General features: G+C 46.9%; 1 protein-coding gene across 1 annotated transcript in view; it reads left to right on the top strand.

The window, feature by feature from the left end:
* Positions 1-21,962, top strand: part of LOC100754572 (transforming acidic coiled-coil-containing protein 2) — a 139,800-nt gene that overhangs the window by 111,679 nt on the left and 6,159 nt on the right. Inside the window, exons 9-14 of the mRNA XM_035441612.1 lie at positions 3,224-3,285; positions 4,288-4,403; positions 5,616-5,787; positions 15,055-15,198; positions 15,551-15,627; positions 17,603-17,646. Coding sequence (XP_035297503.1) covers positions 3,224-3,285; positions 4,288-4,403; positions 5,616-5,787; positions 15,055-15,198; positions 15,551-15,627; positions 17,603-17,646 — 615 coding nt within the window. The remainder of the gene's footprint in view (positions 1-3,223; positions 3,286-4,287; positions 4,404-5,615; positions 5,788-15,054; positions 15,199-15,550; positions 15,628-17,602; positions 17,647-21,962) is intronic.

The following is a 21,962-nucleotide window of genomic DNA, read 5'->3' as shown; positions in this document are numbered from 1 at the left end:
CTGTGCAAGTGTGAGGACATCATGAGATCGAATCCCAAGAACCCCTGTAAAAGTCTGATGTGCAGTACAAATATCTGTAATGAAGCACTCCTGCTGGACGCAAGCACAGGAGACTCTTCAGAAGCTCAGTGGCCAGATATCCTGTTATATTCATCTGAACAAGAAAGCGCACCTCAAACAAGTGGAGGGCAAGGAATGACAAGGTTATCCTTTGACATCCATGCATGCACCGCGGTGTGCACCTACTCACATTCATACACATGAATATTCATGCACACATACAGAGAGAGACACACACACACACAGAGAGAGAGAGAGAGAGAGAGAGAGAGAGAGAGAGAGAGAGAGAGTTAGTTCAGCAAATAGGCATATATTTAACTTTGAAACAAAACTCTGACTTCTGCCTCCTTGGGAAATAGTAAAGATTTGGCAAGTGATGATCAGTTTTAGCCATTGGGTGAGAGAGAATCCATCCTAGTGAAGACATCATGAGTTTAGGAGGTACTGGTCCTGCTGCATCCACCTCTGTAACACACCCTGGATGGAGAAACCTCTTGTCAAGTCTTCCCTCTTGTTCTTTAAGCAAGGACAAGTTGAGCATATCAGACATCTGGGGGTGGGGGTTGCTGATGCACTCCTCAGTGAATCCGTTCAGGGCTGCAGCTGCGGTCTGAGACTTCACCAACCACAGGAAAAGGAAATGTCGGGTTAGACATCATAATTACTCTTCGAACATACGTTCACAGCAACGGTAATTCTATAGGAGAGAAGAGGAAAGCAGGGGCTATCATTTTGCACACAGGGCTTCATTTCCTCTGAACTCTGTACTAGATCCTGCAGTCCCCACTCTAAGACTGAGGAAATAGGCCGTGCACCGAGAAAGTCCCGGATGATCTGTTTAGGCCAGGCCTGCCTGGCTTCATTGTTCTATGCTGCTGTGGTGGTGAGAATAGACCAGGCTCTCTGCCTTCATTTGTAGGATGAGGGTGTGAGCTAGTCCTGTTCCTTCCTACCTGGGTGCACACGTAGAACTGACTTTGCTATTTCAAAACCCCACAGGGCCATAAGTTAGCAGTTGCCCATGTAGTTGGAGTGCCCTCCGTAACTGTGTTGCCTCCATAACCTGCCAGTGATTGCACACTCTGCTTGAGTTATAAGTGTGCTCACCTGTTTAATGAATGCCCTTCTGCACCATTTTTAGACACGGTGGCATGGAAACAAACCTGTTTTCTAAGGAGGAAAAGACTAGGGAACAGGGCTGGAGAGATGGCTCAGCCGTTAAAGGCTAGGTTCACAACCAAAAATATAAGACTAGGGAACATTAGGCCAGCCTGTCTCTGGGACCTCACCTGGCCCGGAGAAGCTGATAGCAGCTGTTTTTGTTTCGTTTTGGTTTTGATTTATTTATTTTTATGTATGTGTGAGTGTGTGCTTACATGAGCTTATGGGCATCATGTGTTTACACATGCCCTTGGAGTCCAGAGGACAGTGGCTCCAAAGAGCTGGAGTTACAGGTGGCTATGAGCTGTCCAGTGTGGGTGCTGGGAACTGAATCCTGTCCTCTGGGAGAACAGTGCATATTCTTAACCAAAGAGCCATCTCTGCATCCCTGAGCAATTGCTTTTGGACCCACAAATCTACCTAGCCACTTGGTGGTCCCACCTTGCTATACACAACTGCATTTGCCCCTTTTCCCCACATCCAGCAGAGGGCAAGCTGTCCATCTGAGGGAACACCATGGTTGTCTCCTAACAGAGACTGAAAAGGGGACAGGAGAAGGTGAGTGTAGTTTCCTCATCCTTCTCCAGGGCTCTCTGTCTATCTCCCCTTAATTAAACATAACTTCTATTTAGAGAGAAACATTAGAATGAGCAATAGCGAGTCTGGTCATAATTCTTCATATTGTATAACTCATTGTAGGACTTTTTGTTACACCTTGTCATGTTATCTGGGACAGTGTGGCACTTTGAGCTTCATTTTGTTGTCGAATCAGCAGGTACAGAGAAGTCCAGTAGGCTGGTCTTGGAAATGAAGACCCTTCATCCCCTGCCCAGGGCACTGCCCTAGCAAATCTCTAGCAATTAGATTGGAGAAAACAGCCAAGTTCTCTTTGCTGTGTGATGCCCTGGTGTGAGATCATTCTCCAAAGTGGTCCTTGGATCCAAGAGGATTATTAAGAATAACTATGGACCTCTTTAGTGTGAAGTAGCCCTATGCTTTCATGACTCAGCTTCCCCTGAAGTTGTAAAGACACATGCCACCACTTAGTACTAATGGTGGAACTGTTCCTTGCCTGCCACCTGCATGTGGCATGGTGTGAGAGGGGGCTAAAGTCGCACTTGACTTTATCTGCATGCCTGCTCTGTGAGAGTTAGAATTTAACCAGATGAGAATTATTTCCTTTCTTCCTTCCTTCCTTCCTTCCTTCCTTCCTTCCTTCCTTCCTTCCTTCCTTCCTTCCCTCCCTCCCCCCTCCCTCCCTCCTCCCTCTCTCACTCCTTTCCTCCCTCCCTCCATTCCTCCCTTTCTTGTACTAGGAATTGTACCTAGGGCACTGTACATTCCAGGCAAGCACTTCCACTGAGCTACATCCCCAGCCCTCTTAATTTTTCCCATTTTGAGACAAGAGTCTTCTCATTAAGTTGCCCAGGCTACCCTTGAACCTAACTCTATAGCCCAGGCAGGCCCTGAACTCACATGCTCTCCCTAGTAACTGGGATCATGGGACCTCAAGAGAGAGCCCTAATACCTTGAAATGTCAGACCTTAGCCCCGAAGCTACCAGTAGAACTGAGGGAATTAACCAGCTGATGAAGCCCCTGTCCTGGGGCTTCTGAATTCACAGAGAGGGGCAGATACAGTACATTTTTAGGATGTCACCATGGCATGCCATCCTATGTGCAGCCCTTGAGAGTCAGAAATAAATGATCCCCAAACACCTGTGCCCTCCAGTCTGAACACAATGGAAGTACTTGGGTCTGCCCATTGCAGACCTGCGTGTGGACACATGGCTTCACTTCCTTGGGACTCATTCACATTCCTAAGGGCCAAAGCTCCTACCAGCAGGAAGCTTATGGATTGTCTGAAAATAGCTGACCTGGGCCTCGCTGGAGGCTGGATCTGAAGACTGTAGTCAGTGATGGTCACCAAAAGCTCAGCATTCCCCCTGCCCAGCCAGGTCTTGCAGTCTTCCCCTGGTGCTCATCTTGCCTATTTGTTTTCAGAACTGGACTACAGAAACTCCTATGAAATTGAATACATGGAAAAGCTTGGCTCCTCCTTACCCGTGAGTTCCTCCTCTTAACTGGCCTGGTGGGGGCTTTTATTGGGTCTTCAGCAAATCTGCGCAGGGTTCTCCAGAGTTGTCCCACTGCACAGAAATGCCAGTCCCCATTCCTAGACTCATTGCTACAGATCTGAGGACTCTAGTCTGAACACCTTACCGGTAACTCTTGTTCCTTTTAGCCACACATTGTACAGTCAGTGCCCAAGTCCACCTGCACTCTCCTATAGTCCTTGATCATGGATGGACTCTCAGGGGTTCTGAGCCTCAGGCCCTGCCAAGACTTCTGCTCATGACACTCCTGCCCAGCCAAGAGGAAAGAAGCCTTGTCATGTCTGACCAAGCCCATTGCCCAGACTCTTTCTTTGGGGTCTGTCTTAGTTACTTTTCTATTGCTGTGATAAAACACCATTACCAATTGGGTCTTATGGTTCCAGAAGATTAAGAGTCTATGATAGCAGAGCAGAGGCACATCTTGAACCACAGCAAGAAGCAGTCTTTAAACTCCCAGAGCCTGTCTCTAGTAACACAACTTCTTCCAGCAAGGCCACGTCTCCTAAGCCTTCCAAACACTGTCATCTGGGGACCAAGTATTCCAATGCCCAATACTGTGGGGGACATCTCATTCAAACCACTACAGTGCCTCAGTGGCAGTGCTCCTCACTGGGGTCAGCATGCTGTCATCCCCCGTCCCACTGTGAGGACAGATCGTAGCTGGCTAACTCTGCCTCCTCAGCAGTGTTTACCACTGTGGCCCATGAGCACCGTGGAGCAGAATAGGGCACATAGCAGCATCAGTGGGTTATTCCCACCTAAGGTCTCCATGGGTCCCTCTCTCCCACCCTCCTGACCCTCTCCTGGTCGTCTCCTGGCTTCTCCTGTCTTCTGGGAGCTTGAGAAAACCAAAGGCTTCCTTGTTACTTATTGACGAGTGCTTTCTTCGCTTGAGTGCCATACTCAGGCCACTGTACCTGGCTAATATATGTGTGACTTTGATTCCTGCAGCAGGATGATGACACTCCGAAGAAGCAGGCCTTGTACCTTATGTTTGACACCTCTCAGGAGAGCCCCGTCAAGTCTCCTCCAGTCCGGATGTCGGATTCCCCAACTCCATGTTCAGGGTATGATTTCTATGATGAGAGAGTTATGGCTTAGGCCAGAGGCCCCCAGTCCTTGTATACCTCCCCACTGTTATTCTGACTACATTCCATTGCGTGTCTACAGGTAGCCCATAACTCAGTCTGTCCACAAGGGCATAGATGGGTCACTTCTGTTTCCAAGGGCCCTTTGAGTGAAGGTGAAACAGCTGACTGGCAGTATCCTCTAGCAGACACACACACACACACACACACACACACACACACACACACACACACACAGAGCCAGTTCACACTGAACTCTGTTTTGTCATCTGTCCAATGGCAGTGTGGCATGAAACTGAAAGCATAAGTCTCAGCTCTGTATCTGGTGCAAGTTACTTAGGTGTCCTATGCCTCAACTTTCCTGTGTGCAAAGCGAGAGGAATAAAGTGACCTCCAGGGACTTGGGAAGATTAAAGAAGACTATCAGTCCCCAGAGTAGTCAAGAGATGGACACAGGGAACCTGGCTTCTAGGAGACAATGTATGGAAAGCCAGTGTCAAAGTGCCGAGCACATGCAAAGTGCATGACAGACATTTCTTGTTAATGTGGATGTTAATGTTTGCACGTGCCGGTGTCCATGTTCGAAATGGTGTAGCCTTTGACTGGGGAAGTGTGAGGCATTGCTTTATTATTTAGGTCATCTCATCCATCACTGGATACCTGCTCTATACTGAGCAGGTTGGGAGCTCTTGCTTTGGTCTCTCAGACTTACTGTAGGCCCAGCAGACCAAACTCTGTCCAGATGGTAGGTGTTAGTACAGTGACATCATCTCTCCAGGAGTGGCCCCATATGACAGGCACTGTGTGGAGTGCTTTCCATTCATACAGCATCTCACTTCCTCTTCCCAAAGGCACCTACCTCCATTTTCTAAAAACAGAGTGGGTGTGTTACTCATCTCTCCCCTCAGAATACACAGGCAAGCAAGTGGCTGGCCCCTCAACTCCAGAGCTCAGTCCCCTTGCCAAAGGCATCTGTGTTCTGTCCTTCCCTTGTCAGCTGGCCCTTAAACATGGCTGGACTGTAGCCTGCCTGTAGGTGGATGGCCACTGAAGACCTAGCCTGTATCTCTCATTGGACACAGACTTGGAAGTCTTGGTTCTTGTGAGATGTTGTCTCTCTAGTGAGAGCTTCCTAATAGACTTCAGTGAGTCTCCAAGGAGAAGACCTTAACAATTGCCTTTTTTCCTCAGGTCGAGTTTTGAGGAGACTGAAGCCCTTGTGAATGCTGCAGCAAAACTCCAGCATCCTGTCACACGTGGGCTGGGCTCCAATCAGGAGCCTCTCTTGCAGGTGCCAGAGAAGTCATCCCAGAAGGATCTGGAAGCCATGGCCTTGGGTACCCCCACAGAGGCAATTGAGATTGTAAGTGTTGCCTGAGGGGCTCTATGGCTGGGCCCTCTAATGCAGTCTTTCTTCACCTGGCTGTGAAGGCCCGTGTGGGGTCCCACTCTGGCCCCTAGACCACAGCAGTCAGCCTAGAAGACCCCACATCTCACAGAGAGGGAAAGGCCTTCATTTCTCCCATGGTAGCTATGCAGTTCTCAGTCAAGTGCTTTATTTGTTCAGGCTTGTTTCTCCATTTTTAGAGCTGGATGGATGGACAAGCTAGAGCCATGATCAGCCAACCCCTGCCTTGCTAGCCTGTATAGCAAAATAAGGAAGGGTTGCTGTGGGGGATCAGCTGTGTTTCTCCTGGATCTCAGTGATAGGTGATTTCTCTTGCTTATGGTCCAGGACTTCAACTTATCCTCTCCCAAACCCTCCTGAAACCTTACAGGATCCATAGCCCTGAGATGAGCCCCACTGTCCCCACTCCCTGCATGTTACGTGTGGTCTCCCTAGAGTGTGAAATATCCACACAAGGGTCTTCCATATGTCTTAAACAAACCAACTTGGGTCAATTATATTTTTTTCTTTCGCCTCCCTTCTGGCAGTCTCCATACAGGTTTGAAACTGATTCGGTGTATTGCTTTTGTTCTGTATTAGACAATTTGATCTGTCTCATGCTACAGACATTTACAGAGCACCTGCTGCTATGCATGTAGCAGGTGGACACTGGGTTGAATACCGGAAACACAATTAGTGAACAATTACAGGGTCTAGATGTGATTCGATGTTGCCTATAAATACTGTGACAGACTTGGCCGTGGCTCATCTCCTGCAAAGTTGCCCTTTGATTTGGAAGTCTTTCTAATCTACAAGGAGTTACCCTTTTGTTTGAAATCGTCTTTTCACTATTGAAAATGGCCCTTACTCAAACCTCACTTTCCTTGATATTTATTGTTGGTGCTGTTTCTTTGATGAACTATGTTGGCATTTGAAAACCCATCAACTAGCTTGCCTCCCACCCATGGAGATTTTCAAATAAAAAAGCAGTGGTTATGTGGCTCCCACTGCTCTGGCTAGGAAACAAGAGTGAGTTGGGCCAGGGAAGGGCTCCTGAGGCCCTGCTTTTGGGAGAAGGGGCTGGGCCTGCCAGTCTCAGTCCAAATGGCAGTATGCGTATTGACCACTAACTGATGTTCTCTTTAGCCTTAATGCAGCAATGTACAGTGTGGTCCTTGCTTGAAATCAATATCTTTCTACTCTCCTCTATTTTCCGTGCTCCTCTCTGCCGGCCTTCAGACAGCTCCGGAGGGTGCCTTTGCCTCTGCGGATGCCCTCCTCAGCAGGCTGGCCCATCCTGCCTCTCTCTGTGGTGCACTTGACTATCTGGAGCCTGACTTAGCAGAAAAGAACCCCCCAGTATTTGCTCAGAAACTTCAGGTTTGTAGCCCCTATGTGACCTTTTGGGAGTTTGTCAAAACCTCAGTAGAAAATGAACCCCCGAGCCAAATTGAGCTGAGGCAGTACTTAATGAGGCAATACTGGGAATGTTCCAGATGGAGTCTTTTCCTCTCAGATGCTGATATATGTGTGTGCTATAGCCAGGATGCCAGAATTATACAAAGTGTGATTATGTACTGAATGGACTGTTTCTATTTCTATTGGGAAACTGGCCCCAATAGTCATTTTTCTGATGTATTGATAGCCCCACAGGCAGCGTTTATGATTTATTCACCAAATCAAAAGTATCAGGTCAAGCCAAGCTGTTTAAATACATAAGATGATCCCAAATTCCCATTGAAATAACTCCTGGACTCGGTCTGGAATGAAAACAGTTATCTCTGGAGTGGAAATTTTACGGCTTAATTTGCTATCCCCCTGGTCTAGGAAGCAAGGTTGACCTAGAGAGATTGTTAACAGGCATCCGAGAGATGCATGGTCATTGACAGCAAGCACTGGTTAGCTTTTAAAGAACAAAAGGAAAGATATCAAGAAATGCCGTAGAGTAAAAATTGCTGTCCTGTTTTGAAAGTCAGTTCACATTTGGCTGCATGATATTTCTTGACAGACCTTCAAAGGGGTGATTTTTTTTTTCCAAAAAGGAAATTAAACCCCTGTTTCATGATCTGCTGAGGTGTTGGTTGTGAAAGATGAGCGTATGTTTTCCCATGCGCACCTGTCATATGCATTTATGTGGCACATTCATTCCTGGATGTGGAAAACCTTCTGTCTGTCTTGATGCATTTCCCTACGATTTGCTCACCCTACCCCTCGGGCAGGAGGAGTTAGAGTTTGCCATCATGCGGATAGAAGCCCTGAAGCTGGCCAGGCAGATCGCCCTGGCTTCCCGCAGCCGCCAGGACACCAAGGTACCTGTTTGCTGCTGCGGTGCACTGCCTTCTGGGAATGCTGTGTGTGCCATGGGTCCCAGGGCTGCTTTGCTAACCACTGGCCAGGCTGGCATTGTGGGTGTTCCATGAAGTGTGATTTTTCTGAAGTTAAAAGTGTAACTCATGCACAAACACACACTGAGCACATAGGTGTATGGATGAGATAGTGCAGCCAGGCAGAGGAGAGTGGGAAAAGCTAGCACATAGCACAGAGAATAAAAAAGACTTCGAGTGAGGTGGAAGACCAGTTATATGTAAAGCTCATTAGTACTGGTTCACCAGAACCAAAAGAGAATCTGTCTTGGAGTTACCTTCTTTTCCTATAGGTACCCTTTGTTTCTCTGTGGGACAAAGTAATTTGTAACTCTTCTGTTTTCTAGAAATTCCTATCAAACTTTATGGAGAGTCAATAATAAGTAGGAAGTGAAAACAAAACTCTTTCCAAGACATGGGATGATGGTCTAGATAAGAGGATAAAGAGCCATAGTAGACATCTCAGGCTGCAGGGCATCGCTGTCACGGCTGCTCTCCTCTGTCACTCTGTCGCCCGTACAGGCTGGCAGTATGCAGAGAAGTGGCCTATTCCAGGAAGTTGCTTTTTATTTTTTCTTCACAGAAGGGGTAGCAGACCATTTGGCTCACAGACGGGAGTGTACCAGCCTTTAATTTTTGCATGGAGTATAACATTGATGAGTCATTTAGAGTCTTCCTGCCTGGCTTCTAGGCTTAGGGTAATACTCCCTAGTATTTGGTAATAGCCCGTAGGTGGCATCTCACCCTCAAGCTGCCAGTGAGCTGTGCCTTCAGTCCCACTCTCTGCCCTACCCTGAGTTTGGCCAGCCCAGTGAACTTGGTGTGTCGAACCAGGGCTGAACCCCACTTTGTTGTGTAGTTTGAGCCTTGAATGAGGTAGTGAGCCTTTTCGAGCCTTGGCATCTCAGTCTCTGAGATGAGGCTTGTTTGCCTGTGGTGGAGAAGACCATGTTTGTGGACAGTAGCCTTGCACTTGCACACCTAACATATACCGGTATGCAGTTAGCCGAAGTTAGCACTTTGCTTTTATCATATGGGTGTTCACAGCACCTCTCCTGGGAAAGCAGAGCTATGTCTCACTTTACAGATTGAGAATCAGGGCCACATATCCAGAGTTTGCCAGCCTGTGGGAACTAGAACTGGGGTCACCAACAGCCCTGCCTGTCCAACTCCACCTCACAGAGTAGGTCATTTGAAGAGGACCTCCCAGCTGTGAAATAGGAACAGAAATCCCAAGAACCCACACATGGGTCTCCCTAGCTAGAGCCCAAATCGGGTCCCCTCCTGGAGACAGGAGGTGGACCTAGTGTGGATGTCCAGACTGGGAACAGTGGGATACAGGGCAGGGATAAGAAACAAAAATCAGAGGAGTATTTGTTCTTGTTGCCAAAGTATAAACAAGCTGAATTGCCATGAAAGGGAAAGCACCAAGCACCAAGGACCCCACTCCCCACTCACCCCGACATCCTACCCCTGCCAGGTTTATTTCTTGACTCTTTGCAGAATAACTTTAAGATAGAGTGAGTTGCCTAAAGTTTAGAGATGGCTCAGCAGTTGGGAGCACCAGCTGTTCTTCCAGAGGACCAGGTTCAATTCCCAGCACCCAAATGGCAGCTCACAACTGTCTATAGCTTCAAGATCTGACACCCTCACACAGGCATACCTGCAGGCAGAACACCAATGCACATAAAATACAAATAAATAAATAAAGTTTGAGCACTGTGCATGTGGTGTATCCCTGTACTGAAGTAGAGTTGGACATTTTCTGCTAAGTACCTCAGGCTGAGTACAAAACCTCCCAGAGGCGAATACCCTGTCTTCTTCTACGAAGATGCTAGAGATGGTTTTCAAAAAATAGAGTTGACATCCTGTCTCTGGCAGCCTCAGAGCGTGTGTTCCGGTTTCTCTTTAGACAATGCCACACCGAGTGCAGGCTGAGAGACAGTCCTCTTTATTCTGCTGTGTTCGGAAGTGTGAGCTGAGGAATGCTCTGTTGGGGAAGCGCTGGAGCCGTCTTGGGGTGGGGGAAATGTTTTCTATAATAACTTGTATCATTTTTGGAAAATACCTGCTGATCATGGTGCATGGAAAATAGATGCTTGGCTGTAACCAGCCAGCCCCTGGGGGATCTGCTGACCTCATTCCGGGGATGCCCCTTGTGGCCTTCTCTCCTGTGTCTGTACTTGGTGGCCCCTCTCTACCTTGGAAACCGTGGGTGTGCAAATAGAATACAGCAGCTGTAGGTCCAGGGTGCCCTTTCTGCCCTGGAGTCTCGGACAAGGGTGATGTAGTCCCATTTTCCTGGCAATATCACTTTAAACCATCAATCAATCACTCAGAGTTTGAGGCCAGCCTGGTCTACAGAGGGAGTTCCAGGACATCTAGGGCTACACAGAGAAACCCTGTCTCAAAAAACAAAACAAACAAAAAAAATCACAGATCACAAAAAACAAAAAAAGAATCACTTAGGAGGAAGGATGTAATTTTGAGGGAATGAAAATTCAGAGCAGCCTTGAAGTGGATGGTGCTGGGTCAGCCTCCACAGAACTGCAGCAAGAAGCTGTGTCCTCCTGACTCAGAATCAGTTAGAAACGGGAAATGTCCCTAGGATCTGGGGCTCTGGTGTTGGGCTGTGGCTTTCTTTCTTTTTCTTTTTTTTAATTATTTCAAAAATATTCTTTGAGAATATCATATGTGCATACAATGTATTTTGATCATGCTCACCCTTCCAATTCCTTCTGGATTGTTCCTTTCTCCTTCCTAAAGTCATGTTTACACACACACACCCTCCTGCTTTATAATTGAAAACCCATTTTTTTCATACAGTAACTCCCCTCCCTCTGGGCTGTGGTTTTCTCATTCTGTTTCTCCCACTTGCTTCTGCTGGAGCCGAGTTCCATTAGTCCTCCAGGGAAGGAGTCTGAGGAAACCCTCTCAATACACAACGCAGCAGCCTATGTTCAGCGGGCCTATCTCTGGCCTTCCGAGGTATGGGTAGGGTAGCAGGGTGTGTTGGCAAATTTTACATGCATGACAAACTGATTGTGATCTCGAGACCTATTGGCCCTTATTGATAAGGGGGCCCCAAGATGAAGATGGAAGACAGAAAGATGTGTTCGGGCAACTTAGGAACGTGATCATACAAATAGCAAGCTTTAGGTTGGGAACAGTTCCCACACAGAGGGCAATCTTGTGTATGATTACCTCAAGAGACCTGGCTTGGATGAGTAGGTGCCTAGGGTTGATGTGAGCTGGAGCACGAATGGGGTTAGGGTCAGTGTTTATTGCTGTTGAGCAGTGCAGCATCGTGTCAGGGACAGTGTGTTGCTGATCAGGAGCCAGTGTCATTCGTATGCTTCTTCCTCTCACAAAAGTCACTCCTTCACTCCACTATTTGATGCTTAGTCCAAAGATGAGGCACATCCCTAAAAGCCACAAGAAAAGTCTGAAGAAGGGTGACAGAGGATTAGTTGGTGGGCTTCAGTTTGCTCCCCAGCTTTGGAATCTGTGTTTGGTTACAGCCTATATTTTAGCTTGGGGGACCAAGTCTTGACTTGGTGGGCAGACATAGCTAGACGATGTCTAGTGATGATGCTTTCCATTGAATGGGCCAAGTGTCTCACCTGGGCTGGTCTTGCAACTCCTGGGCTTGGGACCTGTCTGCTGTCAGATTTGGATGTATAGCATCTGGCCAAGGTTCTTTTCCTACCAGGATGGTGCTACATGGCCCAGATACCTCCTGAGACCTGGAGTCTTCGCTTGGTTTTCTTGGTCACTGACCTCACCTGTGTGGCCCTTCCTCATGGCTTCCAAAGCCTCAGATCTGAGCTTGCCCCAGCTGAGTTTGCCTCTGACTGCTGTGGTGGGGAAGTGATCTGCCATGATCATGGTGTCTTGCTCTCATCCCCTAAGACCTAAGATAAGGAAGGGTCACAAGGAGAACTATGGGCCTGAGTGCATGACAGGACTCTGACCTTCAAGGCCGGCAGGAGGCACATAGCCCAGGATTCTGAAAGGGAGATAGTGACCTGAGGATCTTCACAGTTTTCAGGACCTAAGACTGCATAGAGGGTGGAAAGTGGCAGCAAAGAACTGTGCCTTTGGAATCGTGACCATTTCACATTTTAGTAGAAATGATTCTGGTGACTTTTTGGCCTGTATGGAGCAGCTGGTCTAAGAGTGAGAGACATGAAGCTGGGTATAAAAATAACCAATCTTAAAATGTTAGTGAGAGACAAACTTCTAATTTCGCTTGCAAACATTCATGGCTGAAAGGAAGAACCGAAGTGTGAGTCCTGAAATTCATTATCCCACAGATAACTGGAGGAGGCAGGGAGTCAATGTGGTCCTGAAACTGTTTGTCCCTGATTGAAAATGCTCAGAGGTTGTGGATGAAGGGTGACACCTAGGGTCTGACTCCCTTGCATTTATTTAGAAATCGGTGTTTATTTTTTTCATCCCTTCAGGACATCATGCAGAGAGGCCACCTCTAATGTGTTGCCTGGTCTTATTTAGCTCGTGCCCTGTGTGATACAAAATTTATTTTCATTATTAAATTGTTTTTCTCTTGCACTGCAAAGAGCTGCTTTACTTGGAGGCAGAATTGAATCTCATTTGGAAAAACCTTTAGGCCCAGTCTCTCATGTTCCGCATCTGTCTTCAGAAGTTCCAGGCTGAGTTTAGCAGCTCTAACATCCTGTTTAGATTGAAATTTTATTTATCTTTTTGTCAAATTTTTAAGAATTTACTGTATGCGTATGGGTGTTTTACCTGCATGCATGTAGGTGTGCCATGTGTGTACCTAGTGCCCACAGAAGCCAGAGGTGAGCCAACCTACGGGTGCTGAGAATTGAACCTGAGTCCTTGGAAGAGCAGTTAGTTAGCCACTGAGCCATCTCTTCAGCGCTCCTCCCCCCATTTTTTAAAGATCACATTTAAAAGTGAAAAGAATCAGGTTTGTTGTTTGTTTTTTTGTTGTTGTTGTTTTTAAGTTCTCTTCATGATTTTGTGTTTGTGAGCTTTTCTAACTACAACTATTGAGTGGTGATTTCTGGCTGTGATTTTCCAGTTACTACTGGTATGTTTCCTTCAGAGAGTAGCCTTGTACAAACTGTTACCATGAGCAGAGGTAAGCCCTTCATGCAGGGCCTCTGCCCTGCCACCTAGGAGTGCTTTTTCTCCTGGGGATCCGGCTGCCTGATGCCAGGGGCTGCTAGCTTGTGCTCTAGGTACATGTCCTAGAAACAGACAACCCCGGAACCGTGAAAGACATTCATGGCATCCCACCTCACATGGGAATGGAGTCTCTGTTCTGGTTAGCCAGGTCTGTGTGCTCCTAGCTCTGACAGCTGATCATGTGACTCTCTGGAAAGTGAGCCCAGCCATTTCAGGGCAGGCATGAACAGTGAGATTCAGGTGATCCACAAGTGCCATTTGAGGGTAAGCCCAAAGTCTTGAGGGTAGGTCAGTAAGTCACTTGAAGTTTAACGCAAGGTCGCAAGGGTAGGCAGGGACAATGAGCAGGTCTCAGCAGTTTTCTTCCAGGACAACTAAACTATTGTGTGCACCTTGCATGTGAACACTAATGGTCATAAATTGTCACCTCCAGTCCTATCCATTGCTCCTCTACCTGCATTTTCTATCTCTGTTCTTTAGGCCCTTAGCCCTAGTACAATAGTGAGGAGAGGCAGGGCTGGCGATTCTTGTGTTTATTAACATTCTGCTCCTGGGCCTTCAGCTCCACCTCTTCCCAGCCCACTGAAGCTTTCGTCTTCTCTGTGCATTTCTCAATCCTCATGCTCCTATCTCCTCTCCCCTTTCTCTAAAACAGAGATGTCCTGTTCAGTGCTCAGTTTGCTCTCTTAATTCTCCAAGGATGGGAGCAGTCCCACTGCCCATCAGGCCACTGTCACCTCACACTGTAGCATTGACCTGTACTCTAACCCAGGTGGAAGCTTTCTTGGCAGCCATGACAGCTCTAGGAGGAGAATGCATAGGACTGAGAGTGGTTGATTGGATGTTTTTGTTGCTGTGAATTAGGCTGACAAGCCTGGCCATGCTGGTTGACAATGCTCCTAACACCGTGTTTCAACTGTGTTGCAAGTTGCTTAATACCCTATATAAAGGAAGAATAGCGTTGTACCCCTCCTCACCTCACTGCAGCTGGTGACTGACCCCTAGGGAACTCGAGAAAGCTGCAAATGGGTGGGGTAGGGCATCACATTGCTTGTTGTTGCAGGCTTCATCAGAAAATGTAGGTAAATCTTGTCCTTGACCCCCAGCTTTCATCTTTGTTGTTATATAGCAGACCTAATCAAAACATTTCTCAAAGCCAGCCAGAAATGACAAGGTTGACAATAGTAGGCTTCAAATTTTGTGCAGATCACATCATTTTAAACTGAGCCACTTGAGTACCACCAAACTTAAATGTGGTCAAGTCACAAAAATGATCTAACTTCAGCTATTCAAAACTAGGCAATGTAGACCTGCATTCAAACCGGTCCCCAGAAAGACTTTATTTTGGAAGTGGGGCCAACAGAATAATGACTGGTCTTTACTTACAGTGCCTAGTAGGCTCAGCATCTGATAAATGGCAGCAGTAAGTGGGTCACAGACAGGCCGGGCCCCCAGGGTTCCTAGTTACAGAGGCTGCCATCTCATCATGTGCAACATGAAGGCTTTCCATCCCCTGGACCTGGCATTACCCATCCATGAGTCTTTGCATTTTCTCATCCCTTCGATGTTCTTTGTTTCAAAACCATACAGCTGAGCGGGTGAATGCTGTTCTCAAGGCCATGCGTGCAACCCTGTCTGTCATGCCATTAGTGGTGACTATTCTCTGTTTCTTCTTCTCTTTAATGAAAAAAAAAAAAACCCACAGAGGGAAGCTGCTCACCCACCAGACGTCTCCATCTCCAAAACTGCCTTGTACTCCCGCATCGGGCCCACTGAGGTGGAGAAACCCCCTGGTCTTCTGTTCCAGCAGCCAGACCTCGACTCTGCACTCCAGGTTGCCAGAGCAGAGGTATGAGACCTGTCATGTCAAGGGCCATATTCTTGACAGTGGGATATGACCTGAGTCTGCCAGTTGTCAATAACCAAATTTACCCATGAAGCTCCTCTTTGGAGGCAGACCGTCCTCTAAACACTGCAAGCTAGCTGGGTGGCACACCATGGGTTCTGTGCTGCCTAGTTACCATGCCAACAGGCAAGGCTGACATGCTATAGAAGATACCTTGTCATGGTTGCTCCCTCCTGGATGGAATCCTGGTTTTGTGTGAGAAGTTTTCATCCCATGTGTATAAGATGTGTCCAGGATTTGGTCAGAACTGAATGCACTCATTTGGGCTCTGCCTTTCTCCTCTCCCTGACCATAGGTTATCTCCAAGGAAAGAGAAGTCTCAGAATGGAGGGACAAATATGAAGAAAGCAGGCGGGAAGTGATGGAGATGAGGTCAGTGGAGCTTAGCCTTCCTGCTGCCTGGAAGCACTGTCTGTGGCTTCATGGCAGTTCATGCTGAGAAGCCCCCACCCATAGCAGGGCCTTCTGTAAAAGATGTTTATTCTTCATTATTATTCAAGGCTCATATTTTTAGGAGATTTTCTTTTTAATTTCATTTTTTGAGACATAATTTCTTTGTGTAACAGTCCTGGCTATCCTGGAACTCACTCTGTAGACCAGGCTGTCCTTGAACTCCCAGAGATCCACCTACCCCTGCTTCCCAAGTACTAGGATTACAGGTGTGCACCACCAATGCCCAGCTCATTATTCTTAATTATGTGTGTCTCTGTGTGGGGTTTGTGCACATGAATGCTGATGCCCTTGGAAGCCAGAGGCATCAAATCCTCCCCCAAAATTGGAGCATGGTTGAGAACCACCCAACATGGGTTCTAGAAACTGGACTTGGGTCTTCTGGAACAACATAAGCTCCTAACTGCTGAGCTGTCTCTTCAGCTTCTACAAGTGTTTTTAGAATAACACTACACATGAGATAAAGAATCCAGTCAGATAAATCTGTAGACAGTTGGGGGGACCCAACTCCATCATCTTGTATTCCTGTGTACGTTTCCAGCAGCAGGCAAAACACCTAGAACAGGGTTCTCAACCTTCCTAATGCTGCAACCCTTTAGTACAGTCTTCATATTGTGGTGATCCCCAACCATAAAATTATTTTGTTGCTACTTCATAACTGTAATTTTGTTACTGTTATGGATTGTAATGTAAGTATCTAATATATTATCTCCAAATGGGTTGTGACCCACAGGTTGAGAAGCACTAACCTAGCTGACCATAGCCTGTTTTCCAGGCCACCACATCTCCCTGAAACCTCATTCTAGCTCTGCTTCCCACACTTCTCAGTACTTCCCACTGCAGCTTTCCTGATGACTACACTAACAGGAGAACCCTGAATCCTCAGACCACTACTCTTGTAGACGGCTGCTTGACATCTCACTATTTTCTTCTGGGAAATTTGCCAGGCATGGTGGTGCACGCCTTTAATCCCAGCACTTAGGAGGCAGAGGCAGGTGGATCTCTGTGAGTTCAGGGCCAGCTTGGTCTATATAATGAGTTCCAGGCCAGCCAAGGTTATAGTGAGACCCTGTCTCACTAACCCACCCCTCAAAAAATAATATATTATATATATATATATATATAATAATATATATATATTTTAGTTTAAAAATGCAAGGGAATGGCCAGGCGTTGGTGGCGCATGCCTTTAATCCCAGCACTTGGGAGGAGAGGCAGGCGGATCTCTGTGAGTTCGAGGCCAGCCTGGTCTCCAGAGCGAGTGCCAGGATAGGCTCCAAAGCTACACAGAGAAACCCTGTCTTGAAAAACCAAAAAAAAAAAAAAAGAAAGAAAAAAGAAAGAAAGAAAGAAAGAAAGAAAGAAAGAAAGAAAAGCAAGGGAATAAGAAGTAGTGTCTTGTATACTCTGAGGAGCACACACTCCATCAGAGGAGATGATACAGAGAGAATGTTAGGGAACTCTAAGAGAGAAATCAAGAAAGGCTTCCTAGAAAAGAGAGCATTTGAATCAGACCTTGAGGAATAGGTTCTGTGAGGTAGAAATAGGAGGAAGTAAACAAACAACCTGGGCTACACTTGGAATGAGAAAGCCCAGATAAAGGAAGAAATTGTCTGTCCATGTTGAGCCCCTGTATCCATGAACTGGCTAGAAGGTGGTAAGCCTGTGGAGGTGGTGAGACCTAGGTGTGTCAGCCATTAGGTGGAAGATGAGGCCTTTTGTTTCACATAGTAGACAGTGAAGATGCTTCAGGGGTTGAGCAGTGTGCTGGATTGAGGGTTGTGTGCCAGGAAAACGAACCTTTGATGGATACAAGGGTGTGTGCCTTACACTGTCTGCCTGTGGGGTGGAGATGATCCTGTTACTATAGTTCAGCATGCCTTTGCCTTTCTTCCAGGAAAATCGTGGCTGAATATGAGAAGACCATCGCACAGATGATCGGTGGGTGTCGTGACTGGAGTGCTCAAGCCCACACTGTGTGTGTGTGGTGGGGGAAGTATAATTGGAGTGGGGATTGGGTGACAAGGCTCAGAGCCAGTTCCTCTAAGAGCAGGGACCAGAGCAGCCCTACTTGTGGCTGTACCCTGAAGATACCCACAAAAGTATTCTTCACACTACCGGGTTTCTCCGTAGCCCTCAGTGTTTACCCAGGCAGGGTGATCCACTATGTTGGAAGAAGTCTTAGTTTGTCCACTGGAATGTATGAGTGTTTTGGATTTTACTTGCAGAAAAGCATAGAATTAAAACCCCTAAACCCTAATTTAGTTTAGAGTCAAATGACTAAATACTCATATACTTTAGCCAATGGATTTAGGGTCAGGATGGAACCTGTGGCAACTCCCTACCCAATACCCCCCTCTGTGGCTGGCAGACCCTGTTAGTCAATCCCAACTCTCCCTGATAGGACACCTCCATCAGAACACTGCATCCCTGACAGCCAGAGCTGACAGATTGCTTAGACTTACAAATAAAGAAGGCTCCACATTAGCAAGTGACAAACAATGACCAGCCTGTCTTCCTTCCTTTCTTCCTTCCTTCCTTCCTTCCTTCCTTCCTTCCTTCCTTCCTTCCTTCTCCCTCCCCACCTCCCTCCCTCCCTTCATTCTTCCTTCCTCCCCATCCTCCCTCTCTATAATGAAAAGCAGTCTTGGAGACATTCCAAAGTTCAGATTTTTATGGTAATAGTCTTAGGGAACTGGTCTTCGTATTGATTTATGTCTAGCTGTCTGTTTATTTGCTTAGGCTCATGATAATTAATTTTTAAAAATAATTTTACCCACCTATGGATTTGTGGGGTAAACATGCAAGTCACTGTCAACCAAGGACTCAGGCTGGATATGCATGAGCAGGTCCCCTAGGAGAACTCCTAGCAAATGTTTGGCTTTTTGAGTTCCAACCATCTGTAGGTTATCCCAAGATAAACAGCACTGTAGCCTCTGAAGTAGCAAGAAGGCCAATGGTTGAATGGCTTGCACTCTCAGGAGCATTCATTGTGGCTTATGTTAAGGCTTTCACCTGGATTGACCCCCACTGCCCCACACACACACACACACACATTCAGCCACATTAATGCCATAGTGGATGCATCACAGCAGAACAAAATTTACAAGCTTAGAGATGAGATAAAAACTTTAAAGCTCTGGGAATTGTTAAATGTTGGCAAAGGCACCAGAGAGGAAGCATATGTATCTCTCAGCATGGAAAGGGTTGCCAGACCTTTGGGCTCCTGGTGTCTCTGGATGTGGGTGTCCTTGAGATGACTTGGACAGATGCTGGTATGGTGTTGAGGGAGAAAGGTTTGAGCTTTGGCTCCTGAGGGAATGCTGCCACAGTCAGTTTGTAGCACACAGCTAGGGACTTTGAGAGAAGCAGGAGTTCCCCCTGGAGGCCTACAAGCGTGAGGGGCTTCTCTGGTTAACCTCTCAGGGTAGCTGGCCATTATAGAGAGGTTACTAGATGTCCATGCCTGCTTCTCAGATAAATTGCAGCTGACAGAAGTTAGAACATTTTGCTCTAGGACAAGCAGAGGAGTAGGTATCAAAGGCACAGTATATTTCCTACTTAGACTCTCTGAACAGTTTCCTGTTCAAGAAAACCCCCAGAATGGCTCAATGAGAACTACTGCAACATCCCCAGCTAGGAGCATCATCACTCGGATAACAGCCCTACCGTGTGTGTGGTTACCAGCCTTACTCACCAGCCTCTTCCTCATCCACTTTTCCAAAGCTTTTCTAATGGAGAAAAATTGTAAGTCAATTGCTATGGAGGGTCACTGGGTGAGGCCACTGGATATTTGAGGGTCCACATAGACAGCCTGTGACATGACTGGGAAGGTGGGTAGACCTGCCTGCCTTCTAGGAAGGTGAATCTCTTCACTTATAGAAACACACACACGGGCCTCATCTGGATCCCATGTTTTCATCCCATTTTCATTCCACCTGCCCAGCAAGGAGAGCCAGGCCTGAGAGTTTGGCAGCTTGGAACCAGAGTGGATGTAGAAGTGTTCTGGAGTAGACCCTGGTTCTCCAGAGTCATGCTAGCCCTTCCTCCCGGAGCTTTCAGATGCTCCACACCTCATCATCTCTTCTCATAGCTCCCGGGAAGAAAGTGTGCCTTATTAAAACCCCTTGGAATTTAGGACAAAAAGGAACCTCTGTGCTTTCTGCATTCCAGATTGTTGCAATTTTTTTGTTTCTGCTTTCCTAACAACTGCCCTGATTATCTGTTTTGCTTCCATTTTCTGTTGCTTCTTGCCCTTTGCTTGCAAAACAAACAGGCAAGCCTGGTAAGTAAATGCTCCCCACCCCCACCCCCACCCCATCTGATCCCTACCCATTGCGACCTTTTGTGTTTTGTTTTTCTGGCTTGGTTATTTTTGCTTTTGTGTACTTGCTGCATTTCTCATACGATTTAATAGTGGTTTGCCTGCAAACACCAGGAAACCTATCGAGGTTGCAAGTGCAGCGTGCTTTGGACTGGTGCTGATTTCCTGACTTTAAGAGCCTGACTTCATTGGTCACATAGAATATTTGTGCTGCGTTGCTGTGGTCTGGCTCTCCTGGGACCTGGTCAATTCTATTTTTAAAAGTGACAAAAGGAAAGCCTAGGCTAGGCGACATCTTAGATGCAGGAAATCAGACAGACTCTGTTTGATAAATGGCTCCTTCAGCCTGTCTGGTGAAATGTATACATGATTACAAATCAGCTCAGAATGTACATTGTATCGCATGATGAGAATAAAGGAAACGGCTAAAATCTCAGTAATAAAAACTAGTGGAACTTGCAAATGCCCTCTCTTTTAGAGTGTAGATGTGGCAAGTAGAATATTTGTGTTAGAAAGTTCTCTGTATTTAAAAGGCAGTGCTTCTGGGTCATTATGACATACCATTCCACCGAGTCAGCGGTGATGTGAAGAGTTTCTAGGGACAGTGATGCTATTGATAACAGGTCACTGATTCCAGATAGTTCCTGGGTGCCAAGACCTTTGTATTCATTCCCTTTTTTAATCTCCCCAAATGCTGTGGCCTAGAAACACTGCCACCCCTGGTTCTGGGGAGGAGACTCAGTGAGTTTGAAAACCCCACCCAATGTCACACAGCAGAGAAATTCAACTGGGCTGTTAGATTCCAGAGCCACTGCCCTTGGTGGCTTTTGGCTACTGCTGAGAATACTAAGAACCCTGGGCTCAGAGAGGTGGGATGGAGGGAGATTAGGCATCTCCTAGGCCAGTGGTTTTTCAGGCAGGGCCCTGGGCCAGCTACATCTGAATCTGTTACTTGTGCAGATTCCCAGCCCCACTCTGACCTGCTGAGTCCAGAAGCAGGATGGGCAGGCATGTCTATGTGAATGGCCCTGAATTTGGTTTTAATGCATACTCACATCTGATAACCACCTTGATTTGTACACAGGGCTTTGGAACCACAAACCAGCAGGGTTTTTCAACATGTTTCTGTCAGGCTTAGAGTTAAAATTCAGGCTGTGACCCCACCATGCCCCACAGCAGTACTATGCCAAACTTATGACATAGCAAGATGCTGGTCTGTTAGAAACGGGAGGGAAAATAACCCAAATCTGACTCCTGGTAGGAACCGTCTAAGTCTATCATTGCCGGAGGGGACAGTCCAGGTCCATTATTGCAGGAGGGGATAGTCCAGGTCAATTGTTACAGGAGGCTCAGGTGAAATTTAGTCATGATTGCCTTTTGTCTTTAAATCTGAGCCTGGGCTATGCTGCTCCTCAGTGAACAAATGACTTTGCTGTTCAAACCCTCTTTTACCTTCTATAAAATGGGGACAAGAAAACTCTATGGGTCACTGTGTAGCCACTCTTGTTTGTGCACTGATCACATGGCAGCATCACTTGTATGGAGGTGTTTTGTGTGCCCAGAGCAGTGAACCAAACAGACCCACTATCAGCCCTTGAGGAGAGTGGCCAGGTTACTTTTAGGGACTGTGTTACTTTTGTCATTACTTTTCCCAAACACCTGACAAGCTCAACTGAAGGGAAGATTTTGATGTTTGCCTAACAGTTTCAGAAACAACCCATGCATGCATCATAGTGGTGAGGGCATGCAGTTCAGATTTTGACAGACAGGAAGCAGAGAAGAGAGATACAGGAATAAAGAAGCCAGGGCAAGACCAGCCCCAAGGACTTGGCCCCAGTGACCCACTTCCTCCAGCCTTGCCCCACCTCCTGCTTTCTGCCATCCCTTGGTAACACCATCACATCATGAATGTGTTCACAAGGTCACAGTCCTA

Source organism: Cricetulus griseus, chromosome 3, assembly GCF_003668045.3.
Source record: "Cricetulus griseus strain 17A/GY chromosome 3, alternate assembly CriGri-PICRH-1.0, whole genome shotgun sequence".
NCBI classification, from domain to species: Eukaryota; Metazoa; Chordata; class Mammalia; order Rodentia; family Cricetidae; genus Cricetulus; species Cricetulus griseus.
The sequence above is the reverse complement of the archived record's forward strand: the minus strand, read 5'-3'. Positions and strand labels throughout refer to the sequence as shown.